Source organism: Pogona vitticeps, chromosome 4 (genome assembly GCF_051106095.1).
Source record: "Pogona vitticeps strain Pit_001003342236 chromosome 4, PviZW2.1, whole genome shotgun sequence".
Lineage (NCBI taxonomy): Eukaryota > Metazoa > Chordata > Lepidosauria > Squamata > Agamidae > Pogona > Pogona vitticeps.
Genome location: NC_135786.1, coordinates 203,583,926 through 203,601,445, shown reverse-complemented (window position 1 = coordinate 203,601,445; position 17,520 = coordinate 203,583,926). Strand labels below are relative to the sequence as shown.

Sequence of the window (17,520 nt, the reverse complement as noted above, 5' to 3'; positions counted from 1 at the left end):
AATCTGAACATTGTTAGAGTGTCAGACAGAACACAGGATGGACTAATGCTTTACTTCAGTAAAGAACATAGCCTTATTGCAATGAAAACAGCACATAGTCTTGTGGTACCTCTAAGACTCACAGGCTTTGTTTGGCATGAGTTTTTTGTGGATATAGCTCCCTTCTTCAGGTGTATGGCTTAAATCAGGGGTTGTCAACCCCCCGGTCTGCGGCCTGGTGCCGGTCCGTTGGCTTGTCGGAACTGGGCCGCGGATACAGATCGCCGCCCCTGCACACACATGCGCGATGGGCATGTCACACTTGTGGGGGGGCATGTTGCGCCCACACTGGGCATGTCACACATGAGGCAGGGGCGTGTCACACTCATGGCAGGAGTGTCACACCCACGGAAGCTCACTTCCCCCCTAGCCGGTCCACGGCCCCAAAAAGGTTGGGGACCGCTGGCTTAAATATTATACTTTGTATATCTGAAGAAGTAGACTATGTCCACAAAAGCACATGCCAGGTAAAACCAAGGGTTTCACCAGACGCTTTCATGTCTTCTCAGTGAAGATGGGTTAGTTAAGTCAGTTACTGACTTAAAGGGACTGGAAAGGCTTTGGTAAGGTAAAGAAATGAGTGTTGGAAACCCATGTTGTGACCTCAGAAGATATTCTTTGAAACTGCTCCATGACCAGCACACTTTTTAAAGCATATTTTGAACTCAAAGCTACCAAAGTTATAATTCTTTTCCACTAAACACACTGGTTTTGTGATGTTTCTGTTCTATACTCTCCTGTCTAGGGCTTTCCACAGAAATTGCTGTGTCCGTTTGTCATAGCAAGAACAATGACGTTTCTTGTAGCACTTTAAAGGGTAACATGTTTTATTTAACATAAGCTTTTGTGGGCTTCGTTTGATAAATTTGACTGCAATAAACTTCTGCTCAGTAAAAATTCTTAATCTGTAGGGTGCTACAAGTGTCTTAATTATTTTATCATAGTGGCCAGTAGGTACTACGAATCTCACTCCCTGCATCCAGTAGAGCCATTTACTTGATGATTGGGGAGAATGGGAGTTAAGCATACCTGTTTGGTGCCATATTGGGATAGCTGTCATACTACAAGTGATGGATTCAGATCTTGGGGATAAGTTAGTCTATTTTTCTTTGCTAACCTGGTTAAAGGAGGAAGAGAGAAGGGGTTGTGCATGTGTCTGCTTGTGCTTGTGAGAGCATGAGGGAAGAGAATGGCAGAACAAACAGGAAATTGGATAATGACTAACCACCTTTAACATGTAGCCACCAAGAGAATGCCGCCCTTGAAGGGAGGGGACACACACACGCCACTTTGAGTACAAGGTGCTGCAAGCTGTGATCATAGAGAGAGATTTTCCTGTTTTAAGCCTTAGGTTTTTTAACTTACCACACTCATTTTTCTTACATTAGTAAGTCCTAGCTTTAGGATGATAGCAAATCTAAATATTTCTTGCAGTCTACCAAGTTGGTTATCCTGGTTGGCTAGCTCAGTGAGTTCTGGTTGCAGAGCCAGAGTTTGGGAGCTTCATTCCCCACCGTGCATCCCGGGAGAAGAGCCACCCTGTATAGCCTTAGACAACATGTACAGTTCTAGAGCACCACCAGCCGAAAGGACTTGTGGACCATTTCTGAGACACTATGAGGCTAGAAAAACCTGAAAATTGATGAATTGATTGAGTGGGATGCAGTCTAGGTAATCCTGGACATCCTTTGAATTCCATTATAATTTGGGTAAGAACACTTATCCTTACCTTTACTGTAAGAACTCTGAGAAGAAAATCTCTCATATACAACATTTATATAATATTTTAAATGTTTGTTATGCTTCACATTCATTAACTAAGTAATAGAATAAAGTGCACACTAAATTAAACTGAATAGGTAATGTTACCATCCCCCATATTGCAGAACAGGGATATACTGTGTCTGGGAGAGAATGCCTTGCCTAAGGGTACTTTATGAGTTAATGGTAGAGGTGAGATTCAACCCAGGCATTTCCTGACTTTCACCTCAGCCCAGCTCTCTCTGAAAAATCAGTGGAATTTAATATCATGATTTCAGAGTATTTTTTGAAGAATCATAATGCAAGAAGGGGATGGTTGGACAGATTAAAACTGAAGTGGGTGAAATATTAATTTCTGCAACATAAAACATGCTGTCAGACCTTAGTGCAGCTGATCGCTTATCTTCTGCTTATGCCAACCATGTGTTCATCATACAAATCCCTATAATAAACAAATATAGTGGAAGTGAATGTTTTAACCATTTTGCTTTTCTTTTCTTGACTAATAGGTGGTAAAAGAAAGTGGACCACCACATATGAAGAGTTTTGTTACTCAGGTGACGGTGGGTGAGTTCAGAGCTGAAGGTGAAGGAAATAGCAAGAAACTGTCAAAGAAACGTGCTGCAATAGCTGTTCTGCAAGAACTTCGAAAACTTCCCCCTCTTCCTGTGGTTGAAAAGCCAAAACTTCACTTTAAAAAACGTCCCAGAACAGCCTTAAAGGTAGTAATTTCTGCTTATATGAGAAGAAAATATGATGCATCCTAATAGAACAGTTCAGTTCTGTTCCATTCTTACTTACATTTGGCTTTTACTTTTGTAACAGAGATGGGGGTATTCGTATACGAATATGAATATCCCCACACAGCTGGACTTAACATCCACTCATGCGTCCAGTGGTAGCAGCCCCGCTTATTTTTCCAGTCATTTCCAGAGCTCCACTCTCTTCCCACTCGCCTGGCCACTCCAGGCAGTGGGAGGGAGGATGCGTCTCCATGCACAGCTGCTGAGTTGCTAGCTGAGCAGGAAGAGAACAGAGCTCTGGGAGTGATTGGAAGGATGAGCGAGGCTGCCACCACCCCCAGACACATAAGTGGACGAGCCGGCTGCAGGGGCCAGCTCCTAGTTAAGTCTGGCTGTGTGGGGAGATTCGTATACAAATACTCCCATCTCTCTTTTGTAGCACATGCATTTAGTTACTGCTAACCTTGTTTCTGAAGTACAGTTGTGCCCCCCATTACGACGATTCCACTTTATGCCAATGTTTCTGCGATCGCAAAACGATGGTCTAAATGGGGGAATTTCGCTTAGTGATGATCGGTTCCCTGCTTTGGGAACCGATTTTCGCTTTACGACGATCAAAAACAGCTGATCATTGGGTTTTCAAAATGGCCACCGGGTGCTTAAAATGGCTCCCTGCTGTGCTTAGGGACGGATTCCTCGCTATACAGGCACCGAAAATGGCCACCGTATGGAGGATCTTCGCTGGACGGTGAGTTTTTAGCCCATTGGAACGCAATGAATGGTTTTCAGTGTGTTTCAATGGGTTTTTAAATTTCGCTTTACAATGTTTTCGCTTAACAGCGATTTTCCTGGAACAGATTAACGTTGTTAAGTGAGGCACCACTGTAGTCTAATTTGAAGGTTTTTGTAAAAAAATGTTCAGCTGTTATGATTTCACTGACTATTGTCTAAACTGACATGTCGCTCTAATTGATATTTTCAAGAACAATTTGACTATTGATATTTTCTCGACCATTTAATTCAATACTATTGGCTTTGGATCATCATGTGCCCATGTTTAGCTCCTGATAACGTGGAGGAGTGGCTTGTAATCCAAGATCTGGGGAACTCGCCCTAAAATTTCAACATAGAGATTACATGCTGCCACCACCATATGCCTCCTGCCCCACCGGCTCCACTCTTTTTTCCCCTCTGACTTGGCCTAGCCAGATGAGTAAAAAAAATGAACCAGAATGACACAAAATAGGCACCCATTTTTGTGGGGAAAAAGAAGCAATGCACAGGCAATTGGGGAGGGGGGGATGAAAATGAAAGAGACATCTCCCACTTCAAAAGAAATCAAAACAAAAAGTGTCTGTCTGGTACATGCCTAAAAAGCAGTAACACATCTGAAGTCAGGAGAAATGTTGATACCAAGAAGGAGTCTTAGACTGGGAGCGGTTATTGCCATTAGTTCAATGTCTCAGAACATTGACAGATGGCAGAATATATGTAATGCAGCACTTGAGCTCAATCAGTAGTAGAGGGATAGGAATCCTTAAGACCCTTCAGGTAACAGCTTGAAAATGATGCTAGAGTATATTTAAGGAACTTCAGGAATAAAGGTAAAGGTATTTTTAGTCCAGTTGTGTCCGACTCTAGGGGGCGGTGCTCATCCCGCTTTTCAAGCCATAGAGCCAGCGCCTGTCTGAGGACAGTTTCCGTTGTCACGTGGCCAGCGTGACTAGGGAACACCATTTTACCTTCCCACCAAGATGGTACCTATTTATCTACTCACATTTACATGCTTTCGAACTGCTAGGTTGGCGAGGAGCTGGGACAAAGCGACGGGAGCTCACTCCGTTGCGTGGATTCAATCTTACAACTGCTGGTCGTTTGACCCTGCAGCACAGGCTTCTGTGGTTTAGCCCACAGCGCCACCATACCTGGCTTCAATTTAGGCTTCACATTTGAGCTGCTTGGTAATTGACTTGGGTTCTGCAAGAATCTGTAACGTCTTATTAGGAACCTAACCTCTAATAAAGCTAAGCATTTTCTTGGACATTTCTTTGGGCCAAACCACATGGGATGAAAAATGCATTTTTACATTTCCATATTGACCCTGTGCCCAAAACTGGCAGCCGTGGAGTCCCCAAATGGGATTGGATGAACCTTCTTTCTTTTACTAGTTTTCCAAATAACACTCCCACCCGACCCCAAGCTGCTGTTTGGTTTGGAGACATGACATGTGTTTTCCACACTTTGTGTTTATTATTGTGAGTGCCTATAAAAACAATGCTGTAACGCAGCTGCCTGTAACATTAGCATGGTGGCTTCATCTCTGTTGCAAAATGTCCTTTGAGGAGAGACTTTGCAGCATGAAAGGAGCATGGGAGGAAGAGTCCTGCCAGCTGATTTTTTTTCTGGTACATTAGTTAACATTTTTCTTTGCCTCTGTCTTCGCTTTCACCTCTGTCAGTGTTTGTTCCTCTCCTTGCTGTTGGGGGAAAATGTGGAGCCCCACAGGAAAGTAGAAATAGGGCAAGGGATAGTTTTTAAGGGGAAGTGTACAGCAGTGGAAGAGATAAGAACCTTGCTCCACCTATCTTCCTTACAAAGCAGCTACCTCAAGACTGCATTTATGATTCAGTCCTAATGTTCTACTAAGGTATACTATATTTAATTGCAGTTAGTAGCAATGGCAAATAAGCAATGGATGACAGAAACTTTGAGATGTTTATTTGGTGTTTGTTTCTTAATTGCATGGCACCAAAGATAAACAGTGTGGTTGTAAATGATAGGCTGCTCTGTAATAAAACAACTTAGAAATATTATTGGTGCATTAAAATTTGCCCCTTCTTGTTTTATGCACTTTAAGCAAAGATAGGACATAAAACTTCATCTAGTTATTATAGTTAACAATAAATTATAGTTAGGTATTAAAAGGTGCCTCTTCTGCAGACACAGCATATGGAGTTGACTGATGCTACTGTAGCCCAGCTCCTTCCCAAGAGAGTCAGTGCCACCAGAATGTTTTTATGAAAAGACAGCTGTCTTCACATAAAGTCTTTATGGCTCCCTTTTGATGAGGAACATTGTTTGTTGTATTTTTCCCATTATCTCTTTTTTTAAGATGTCTGGTGCAGAAACAGAACAGTCCAGCTGTATCCAGTTATTTTGTTATGGTCTCATTAAGTTTACAGACAAAGCTGAGCAGTACTCTTTGAGTCACAGCAAAAACAAAGCTAACTGCATCCTTGTCATCTGCCCGGATGTGCCTACCAACCTGGCTACAAAAACAACATATGAAAAAGCCGAGTCAAGCGGCTGAACCAAATGTTCAGTGGTAGATGAGAGTTTTAGGTGCTAGTCACCTCTGAACAGCTGTATAGCAGGTATGGGGTGGCAGGTCTGAGTTTTGCAATGGAGCAATGAAAGGTACTTCATCCTTCCCCTGACTACTGCTTTCTCCTTGCAACCTCTACCACTGCCTCTTGTGGAGTGTAGATTCATAGTTGCTGTGTTACATAGAACACAACAGTGGGACATATAGGTTGCAGAAGGAATGCAAAGGCCAGGACAAGATAACAGGCAGGAATTCTGCCCCCCCTCTCTCCCACCCGTTCCCCCTGCTTGCTCTTGTGGTTTCTTTCTGCCACTGTGCAGCTGTCTAATGACAATTTGCTTTGGAAGATCCAGAGCATGACAAACTGTTATGGCTGAATTTTAAAATAGAATGCACCACAAGCACTTTTAAATAATTCTTATACAATTGCCACTCCAAAAAAGATGCCTACATGCTTAGGGGGAAAGATTGACCTCTTTCCCCAAGCTTCTATAATTCTTTTAAACTCAGATTAAAAACAGTTCTCAAACCTAACAAGGAGAGTCAAATCAACTGCAGTTGGTTATGTGGTGCATTTAATATAGAATGAAGTGAAGTTCAGAAATAATTGACTTTAAAAAAATGTGAGCAAAAACAATGCATTAGCTAACAAAATATATCAGGATCCCAAGACTAACTCACTGAAACAACTTTTGAGGAAAGGAGACCTTTGGGCCTCACTATTTAATCGAATGCCCAGCTTGCCTCTTTGGTGTCCATGTCTGAAAAGTGGGAATGAGATAGGTTTAACCCATCATTCCAGGACTGCCACTGAGTGTGTCATTCAAAAAGCGAAGTGTGCTGCTTATTTACAGCTCCATAATACTTAAAGCACTCTTTGGGCAGTTTCCAATTCAATAATGCAGGCTACACATTGCCCACCCCACCCCCCCAAGCTGGGTGCTCAATTTACCAACCTCAAGTGAACCTCGAGCTGGCTACCTGGGATTGAACCCAGGTCATGAGCAGAGTTGCGGCTGTTGTACTACAGTTTAACTACTGCACCATGAGGCTCTATTGTTCCCATTGACTCTGCTCAGACAGGCAGAATATCCAGTAAATAATGGTTTATTGAAAAGAGAATGAGTGATGAGCTCAAATGTTCCCTCCCACTTTCTCCTCTTTCTTCCTCTTCTTTGCATCCTCAGCTGCAATGGAAACTCTATGTCCCTCCTCTCCAAACAAGTTTCCACATGTAGATGTTCAACCAAAATTGTGATGGCCTTGATCCCGAGCAGCAACTGGACCTCTTATCCTGGTCAGAGGAGTGGGACTCAAGAGTAGGGCATCCTGATCTTACCCTCTAGATCAGTGGTTCCCAAACTTTTTTGGTCCGCAGACTGGCTGGGGAAGGCAGGGCACCCCCTGCGGTCATGCGCATGCGCGAACGGCAGTGCCACCGTTTACGCATGTGCATGAGCGTGTCTGCAGAAGCACCGCACCGCCGCTCACGCATGGACACAAGTGTGCGCGCAGGCACAACCAGCCTTTGCGGGGGTGAGTGCGTGCAGAGGGTGGGGCGGGAGGTCTGTCTTCGCGGCCTGGTCAGACTCAGGCTTGAGACCGGCACTGGGCACGGACCGGGGGTTGACGACCTCTGCTCTAGATAACAGCTTGGACCACTAAAACTGTGTCCCCAGAGTTTTTCGTGAATGTTGTCCCCACTTAGACTCTAAATCCCATTATTCCAATCAGCTACTTCTGCATCAAACATAACATAAAGATAGACTCTATACTTTAGCCATTGGGATGGGTCTTGGGAAGAATATAAGGTATCATTTGGACCCAGGACATGGCAAATCCTTTGTACCTAGTGATCTGTCCATGGTCCTGTCAATCTTGCTTCTGTCTCTCTTGCATCCCAAACTTCAAGGCTAGCTGTCTTTGTCTTCATTGTGTAATCCTGATTCTTATTATCAGCCCTGACTGGTGTCTGGAACTTGTGGCTGCTGCCTGATAGCAGGATATCTGTGTGATTTATGATTGTAGCCCATAGGAAGTATTTAAATTTTGTTTCCAAGTTCAGCAGTCACAGGGAAACTGGCAGATATTTCTGCAGCCAGATATGTAGTGGAAGTGAGTGCCTGAGTTTCTTCTTCTTTCTTAATCCATTATTTTCATCTTGGTTCATAGGGAACAATTGAGCCAAAGTTCTCCATTTGAGACATCACAAAAGGGCTATGACTAGCTATCCAGGAGCTCATTCTCTTTTGCAACAAGACACATGAGAACAGAAGGGAACTTTTGCATTCATTGCCCATTCCTGTTTCAGCAAGCCATACATTGTTGGACAAAGAATTTTGTCCGAATGCGAACATATTAGAATATGTGTCTACCTCGCCCCCAAAAGGACAAAATTATTTTATGTAAATTTACACTGCAGGAGCCAGATGACATCATTATCGAGCACTGATAAAATGTAGGTTAAATTAATTGAAAGTTTTCTTTCTTCTCCTTTTTGGGTTCTGAGGTTCCCGAAGGCTTCCTTCTGTCCTGGGAGGCCTTTGGAGGCTTTGGGACTTGAGTAGGGGAGCCTTTAATAGTCAAAAATAGCTATGTTTCACCATTGGCATGATCAAAATGTTTTGATTGTTAAGTATCTATATTTTGTAAGTTTTTCCAATTCTTTATTTTCAACTGTGGAATCCCCTGGAATTGCAGTGTCATGATGATGATGATTATGTCAATGTCATCTGTACCTTGGCAAAAGAAAAGAAAGAAAGAAAAGTGGATTTCGATCTGTCAAAGTATACACTGGAATAAAACTGTTATTTCAGTGTAAAATTTGCCTTAGGTTTGTTTGTTTTTGCCAGCATGCTAAGACAAATTAACCTTGCTACTTCTTTGGGTACCTGAGATTATTATTGCATTGCACTCACCTGATGGGTTAAGTTTCTTTCTAGCTCTTTTGACCGGCCATATCTAATAGACCATATAGAACCAGGGAAAAGCTGGCTTCCTTCACCAAGTGTGGCTGAACATATAGTTGTGTTTCAGTGATGTAAATGTACCTCTTTTGCCTCTGTTCTATGGGACTTGAGTCATAAGAATATTTTATACTGGCAAAAGCTCTAATTTATATTGGGCTATCTTTTGTTCTTTGAAACTGGTACATGCTGCACTGCCAAGTCAGCAGTGACAAAAGAAGAGTTGTGATACTGCTGGTTCTGTAAAGCAGTGGACAAACATGTTCATAAATGAATTTTTCAGGAATCTTCTGCTGTTGTTTGCCATGTGATAGGTCAGACCTGGGAACGTGTTTCTATTTCCAGTTGATTGTTCAAAGAGACTTTCCATATGCCAGATCAGATGGAGGTTTCTTACATCACTTATTGTTGTGTTGCTCAGCTTTGTGCCCTATAAAATTTTTGACTACTAATTGTAGCATCACTGACCATTCTACATGCTAGTGGGGCTGATGGGAGTTGAAACACACACACACACACACACACACACACACACACACACACACACACACACACACACACACACACACACACACACACACACAGAGGAGATAACTGTAGACTGAATTTAGGTTCTGTATGCAAAGTGTATGCTTCACCATTGCACTCTGGTCATTCCTCATAATTACTGATAGAGCTGGATGAAAAATAGCAGTACCTGCCTTATATATTGTAGAAGGCACAAATCTAGGATGAAGAGAAGACAAAAATGTGTTTATGTATTGATAGTAATTGCATTTTAAAATGTTATTCTGAAAGATCATTTACTCATTTACAGTGTCTTAGAGAACAGTCATTTTGGGTGTGAAAGAGATCCAGACTTAGTTCAAAATTTTAAAAATACTTAATCAAAGATGGACTTTAAATATCTGAACTTTCCATGGATTTTATGATTTCTTTGCTCACACTTTAAAGTAGGTTGTCTTCTATGACTTTGATTCTGAAGAATTCGTTGACATTTCAGTTCCTGGTTGCCTTATAATTATCATGTCCATAAGAGCTTACTGAATTGTAACCCAACCATCCATCAAAACTGTTTTTTCTGTTACTGGATATTAGCGTGCTTTGCAGGGCTCTAATGAAACTTCTTTCTGAACCTCCTAAATTCCTGTGAGCTCAAGTTTCTTAAATGGAGTGTTTATTCCTGGTGGCAGTGGATTTATTGCTGCTTCTAGGATTCATGAGTTTCAATCTTGGGCTGGTCCTGATTTGTGTATTCATCCAAAGTTCCTTCTGAAATGGAGGGGAGAGGCCTAGAATTAGACTTATCTGCATTAAATCTGATGAAACTCAGGTGTTGTATAAGTCGGCCAGATGCCATTCCCTGCGATACATTATCACTTAGGCTCAGTATCGTAAAAACCATCTCATTAGCCTCTCATCTCTGCAGCAGGCTTTGTGTCCCTCCCTTCCCTTATTTTATTTTATTGGGGTTGGTGGGGGGTTTTCAGGGGGAAAATGATTATCTAGTAAAGCAGTTAAAACTATTTGAGCATGAGTGATGTTTCCTTGCACCTTGTTAATTCACATTCAGTAATGCAAAGCAAAGCAGGTTCTTTCAAAATGTAGATTTTTTTAACTTAGTTACCCAGTTTGCAAGCCCCAGTGAATAGGGCAATCCTATCAACAAAACAGAATAGTTTATCTTGAAATACTTGGATGTAAGCTTACGTTACTGACATTAATGGAATGAATTATTCTTCAAATTGTTGTTTATATAGTACACATGAAAAGGTTGTAAGGCATTTCTAATAAATATACTGTATTAATAAATTTATTGCTTGAGCCATAAAGATATTGGCTAATATATGTGGGATTCTTGCTCTTTTACTTACATACAGTATTCTTTATCTAAACCTCAATCATATTTATGATTTGCATTTTCCATAAGGTAACCCCTTTTACGAAAACAGTGTGTACGTGCTTTAGTGCAATCTGTATTCTGCACTTGTTAAATGGAAGAATTGCCTATAACCAAGCACAATAAATTTTGAATGAATGACTCGCGTAAATTTTTTTAAGCGAATGACTCGCTTAAATTAAACTACTGTGTCATAGCTGCCTTGCAAACCAGTCCTGAAACCTTACTTCTGTATGCAAGCTTCTTTTATTCTTCATTTATAAATTCTCTCTTACTGTAGCAGCCTATGACCCAAACCCATGTCGTATCAGATAAATTAATGTGTTTCTTAATCTCCCCACTCATGCTATTCCCAGCACCCACTTTGATGCTATCAGTGTTGATAGTTATCTGCTCTAAGCAAGCATTTTCCTTACACTTAATTTGTCATGGGGAGATGTTTTATATAGGCTGTCCAGGGGTGGAGGGATGGGTGTCAGCCTATCTTTCAATCTTGTCTTGTTGTGTAATGTTAGGAAATCTAATCTCTCTGACCTTTCTCTTTTCCTGTCTGCATAAATGATCCAGTAAAATTCACCACACTCACAGAATTCCTGCAAGGATGTAGATGAACAAAGTGTGTCAGAAGAGTAGGTTCCCTGTTCAAAGGAGTCTGAACCATTCATAGTAGTCATAAATAAAAAAATAGAAATGGATAAAAATACAGGATCAAAGAAGTTACTGATGTTGCTGGAGAGCTGGGAAATGTTGAATGCGAAAGGTAGCCATGAGAATTTACTCTGAAAGTCTATTCTGTATATATTCTATACCAGTTTATATTAGGACTTCTAAAAGGAGGAGGAGGAGGTGAGATTATGGAACATATCCATTCAGATCCTGAAGATTTGTGTATGTGTGCATATGTTTGTTTGTTTGTGCGTGTGTGTGTGAGTGAATCTTACTCCTTAAGCCATCATGCTGCACAAGGGAACCACCTTACAGTTCATCCAGTCCAAAGGCTGCATGAAACTATTCAGTAAGTGATGGTAACTGCCAAACACCAAGGATGAATAGCTCCCTCTTACATTGGTGTAGAAGACAGGAGGGCCTGGCATGCTCTGGTCCATGGGGTCACAAAGAGTCAGACACAACGTAACGACTAAACAACAACAACATTGGCTTAATGTCATTACTTCTTCAGCTCTTTAGTCAAGACTGTGACCAGACTTACCTTAGATTCTAACTGATGCTTGACCTACACAGAAGCTCTTTTTATCTCACTTTACTTCGATTCTCTGCTTCCTGCCTTGCCAGTTGCATAGATTTTTGGGTTTATTCCAATGATGTACCAACATTGTAGTTGGCTGGATAACTCAGTGGGAAAGGTATTTGGACTCAGTTGGATAGACATTTGGCTGGGGAGCTACAGATTGGGAGTTCAGTTCCCCACTGTGTATCCCAAAAGAGCCAAGCCGTGTGGCCTTGGGGTAGCTGCACAGTCCCAAGATGCCCTCAGAAAAAGGAAATGGTAAATGATTTCTGAATACCCTCTATCTAGAAAACCGTGAAAAGGGTTGCCATAAAACAGAATTGACTTGACGGTGCAACATCAGTGCCATAGTTATAGGACACACCTGACAGTGTGAGGCAGAGCCTTTTCTTATATATATAAGAATATCTGAATTTTACATTTATCTTGTTTGTTTTTTCTCTTCTATTAACCTCAGAATCATATATATAAATTATGAAATAGGATTTACTGTTTACGTGTAAAACTACCTCTTATATATTATATTTTATCTCAGCAAAGTGCCCTCTTGTATTATTGCCATGCCACAAAAAAAGGACATTTTGAGACCAAAATGATTATTGGAGTAGAATTCTTATTTTAAAAAGGTAGTTGAATGCATAAGCGGGATGAGGTGTAGCTGTCCCTTGTTGTTATATTTTTTGGTATCTGAATTTCTTCAGGAGTTTCACCTTTGATGCAAACATTTAGTGTTGGAAGTAGAACTAGTGCAAGGCTGTCATAGTAAAGAATCATATTTTGAAACTGTACTCATGAATCAATACTTGATAATAAACATCCTTGTCTTGTTTATCATTCACTTTAGACTGGTCCAGAGTATGGTCAAGGAATGAATCCTATTAGCCGTCTGGCTCAAATTCAGCAAGCCACACGAGAGAAAGAACCAGAATATCTTCTTATTTCAGAAAGAGGAGTGCCTCGTCGTCGAGAATTTGTTATGCAGGTACTTCCAGTTTTTTAGTTCAGATTACTATGTATAATTTTTTCAAACCAAAGAACGAGAAGGAAGGAGTATTCAAAGGATAGTGCTCTTAAATGTTCTTTAAACCCATTTAAGCTACCTGTTTGACTTTTCTTTCCTATATAAATTGATGGTGTGAGCAGTAATATCAGGGTATATGTGTTTCTAGCCATATTTACCTTTTCTTAAAGCATATGTGCTCCAGGCATGATGAAAGCAATATGCTAGCCCCATCACCCCTTGCTACTTTAAAGATGCAAAGCCACAATCTAAAGAGGGAAGGCTGCTCTACTATGTAAGGTCTGCACATGAGTCTGAAGCCTGCTTTCAATTTTTAATGCTTTCTCACATGGAGAATCTGCACAAATAAAGCACACACATCCCTTTTTCCTCTCCTACACAGAGAGTGCTATCACTTTCATGTGTTGAAAGCAAAGATGGAAAGGGTAGGGCTGTTGTGCTTTCCTTATTACATGTGTAGACACTTTAAGATAAAGGCAATAGGCCTTTTCTGAATAAGTGTGCAACTGGCAAAAAATTAAGATGTCAATTTTCTCAGCTGCAAGTATTCATCCAGCTGGGAATCTGTAAAATATTCTCTCTTTTCCTTGATTGCTATGGCCTTCTCTTCCAGCAATAACATAATGGCCATAATATTAAGAGTTGGACCATGATCCACTAGTGGCACCATGCTTCCATAATGCCCCGTAGTGCAAGCAATTTTATCTTTTCAAAGCTGTTGTAAAGGGACATCTACTTCTTTGTTCTTCTGGACACACCTCTGTGCCTTCTCCGAAACCAGTGATTGACCAGAGGAAGGGCAGCTGCAGGCACTAGAATAGGCCAACATTGACAGAGTTGCAGTATTTCCAGGATACACCAGGAAGCGCTAACCAATAGAGCTTCCCTGAGATATGAAGACGCCAAGCACCAAATCAGTGTTGATAGCAGAATAGTTGTATTATTTACAGGTTATATACAGCTTAGTCCTTGCTTCCAGTCCCAATGTCTTGCACAGCAGTTTCCACAGAGTTTAGTGCATAAATCAGAGTCAAAGTCCAGTAAATTAGTTCAGTAGTCATATACCATACATTCTGTCCAGGTAGCCAGAGTTCCTCTTCAGCACACAGCACGAAGATACAGCTTCCTCCAGCACAGCAACACGATGACAGCTCTCCACGACCACACGAACAGCAACACCAACCTACACCACCACTACACCACAGATTGCATGTGCTTGGTCAGCTAGCTTTATCCCATGGTTGACCAATCCTGGGATTGTTCCCATAGCTGTCACAACTTACTCAGCTGGATACATTCATGCTTTGCTACTCTTTACAGTAATGATCCTGATATATACTTATTGCTATGCTCAAAACTGCATTTAACAATTCTCTCCAGGTTTAGCCCAAACCTGTCAATCTCCTCCAATTGTTAAATTCAGTTTGGCTTACATATATATACATTGTTTTTTACTTTTACATTACAGTACATTTACACATTTCATTTCATTCCCAACATGTTACATGCTCTCTCATGTTTTGTGGGTCCCAATACCTTAGTTAAGCTGTCAGCAACATTCGTCTCAGTTTCACAATAAATCAGTTTGATCAGACCATTCTCTATACTTTGCGTAACATTCTGGTAACGTATGTCTGGGTGTTTAGACCTGCTTTACACATTTTAAGACGTTGCCATTTGTATTACAGCCTGGTTATCCACATTTACAGCTATTGGACCTTTTAAATCCATTCCTAGATCCTGAGCTAATTGTTTGTAGAATACAAGGTCTGTACAAAGTTCAGATAGTGCTGCATATTCAGATTCAGCAGATGAAAGTGATATAAATTTCTGTCTTGCTGTCTTCCAGTTAACTATGCTTTCACCTAAATGAACAGTCATTCCTGATGTAGACCTTCTTGTCACTATGTCATTCCCATAATTTACATCTGCATATGCTGTTATGGTCAACTCTCCCTTGGGTTCTAGATATAATTCCTTGTTTTGAGTCTCTTTTAAATATCTTATCACCCTTTTTGCAGCTTGCCAGTGTCTCTCATTTGGCTTGCTCGCATTTCTAGATACTAGATGTACTGCAATAGTTATATCAGGTCTAGACCATCTACTTATGTACAACAGACTACCTATCAGTGATCTATACATATCACTATCACATTCAGGACCTGTTACATTTTCTCTTTCAAATTCCACAGTCATATGAGTAATAGCACCCTTGCAATTTTCCATATTGTATTGCATCAACAGCTTCAGAATTTTATTTCTCTGAGATATTTTAAATCCTTTCTCATTTCTCTTTATCTCCACTCCTACGTAGTTTCTAATTTCACCCAAGTCCCTTAGATTATAGTTTTTCTTTAGCATTTTAATTATATCATTGGCAGTTTTCTCATCCTTAGTAAATATTGCAATGTCGTCTACAAATACCAGTATGATAGTTTGCTCTTCCCTTTTGATAAATAAACATGGATCTGCTTTGCCTTGTAAAAATCCATTTCCTTTGAGTGTTTTAGTTAAATGCTGATTCCACTCATATCCACTCTGCCTCAAACCATACAAACTCTTTTTTAGTAGCCAACATTTACCTTTTTTCTCTATGCTAGGTGGCATCTTCATGTATATAGTGTGCTGCAAATCTGCATACAGGTAAGCTGTTTCTATGTCAATATGCCTTGAAACTAAGTAGTGTTTGGCTGCATATGTTAAGACAAATCTCAAGGTTTCTGGCCTCAGAGCTGGTGCAAACACCTGATCATAATCAGTAGAAGTCTAAGAGTAACCTTTTGCAACTAATCTTGCCCTGTACCTCAAATTACCATTAGCATCAACTTTCTTTTTAAATATCCACCTGTACCCAATAATTTTATTGTCAGCAGGTTCCTCAATTTCTTCATATACCTTTAACTGTTTTAGAGAATTTAACTCCTTCTCTAATGCTTCCTTCCATTTTTCTTGCTCTACCTTTGGCATCCTGCAAATATCTTCGTATGTTTCAGGTTCAGCTACATTTAAACAATAATAAGTCTCTGGTTTGTATCTCTCTGGTGGTCTATGTTCCCTTGCTGATCTCCTAGGCAAAACTCTCTCCTCCTCAGGAGTTTCCCTCTCCTCTGATATAGAAGGAATTTCACTATCTGGCTATGTTTCAACAGGTTCAGACTCTTTCTTGATTACCTGTTCTGGCTGTGAGCTTTCCTCATCATCACTTTCTCCATTCTCCTGCAATTCTGGTGCGTGGATGATAGTTCCTAGTGGCAAACTTATCCTGTCCCAGTAAGCATGCTCATTAAATGTTGCACTGCTGCTAATGATTACTTTGTTTTTATTGGGTAAACCAAATCTGTAAGCTTTTCTATTTTGTTGGTAACCCAAAAAATACATTAGCTTAGCCTTCCTATCATCCTTTCTCCTGGTCTCCTTAGGTATATGCACCCATGCAGGTGACCCAAATACATGTAGAAATTTTAAATTTGGTTTTCTTCCTGTCCAGATAGTATATGGTATATCATTAATATCACTGTGCCAAAGTATATTTAAATAAAAATTTGTGCAAAGAATTGCCTTGCCCCAGTAATATTCTGGAAGCTTACTTCCTCTTATCATAGCCTCAGCCATGTTTTGAAGTGTTTGACCTCTTCTCTCAGTGAAGGCGTTCTGTGTTGGAGTGTAAGGTGCAGATTTCCTATGAGTTATTCGATGCTTTCTCAATATTGACTGGAATTTAGCATTTGTAAATTCAGTCCCATTATCTGTCTGTATCTGCTTTACTTTTCTGACTGTCTTTCTCTCCACAAATCTCAACCATTTCTCAAATTCAATGTGTGTTGAGCTTTTATCCTTAATCAAGTAACAGAACCCGAATCTAGACTTCTGATCTTGGATTGAGATAATGTACTTTGCTCCTCCTAAAGATGCACGTTTAGGCCCTATTAAATCTATTGATACTAGGTCTAATATGTTGTCAACTTTTATGTTACTGTGTTTCTTGGCAGGAGCACATTTACTTTTAGCTTATTGACAGGCTTGGCAGTTTATGTACTTATCCCACTGCCTTATATTCACTCCAGTTGAGTTCTCTATAGTCTTATGCAATGTTGTATAGTTTGCATGTCCTAATCTCAATGCCACAAGTGAATACAATCCTTATGAGGACATACATTCTCATAGACATTATTAGCCTTTACACTGTTCAATCTGTATAGATTGTTTCTAATATAGCAATTCAGCTTTTCATTATTTTCTCCAGTGATTACACATTTACTCCTATAGAATGTGCTAGTAAATCCTCTTTTGCTAATGAGCTAACTGATAGTAAATTATGTTTTAGCTTTGGCACATATAATTCATCAATTGGCTGTGTTAAACATGGTAATTTTACTTTACCTTTGCCCATAATTTTGGCACTTACACCATCAGCCAAAAATATTTGCTGGTTAAATACTGCCTGAAAATTAAATATTAGCTTCTTATCTTTACACATGTTAGCTGTTGCCCCTGAGTCAACAATCCATTCTTCATT

The 17,520-nt window shown here is 40.3% G+C and overlaps 1 protein-coding gene across 7 annotated transcripts in view; it reads left to right on the top strand.

Annotated features, from left to right (window-relative positions):
- Window positions 1–17,520, top strand: part of STAU2 (staufen double-stranded RNA binding protein 2) — a 200,551-nt gene that overhangs the window by 59,613 nt on the left and 123,418 nt on the right. For all 7 annotated transcript variants that reach the window (XM_072999042.2, XM_072999043.2, XM_020812817.3 and 4 more), the window contains 2 exons: window positions 2,310–2,522; window positions 12,828–12,965. In XM_072999042.2, the coding sequence (XP_072855143.2) occupies window positions 2,310–2,522; window positions 12,828–12,965 (351 nt within the window). The remainder of the gene's footprint in view (window positions 1–2,309; window positions 2,523–12,827; window positions 12,966–17,520) is intronic.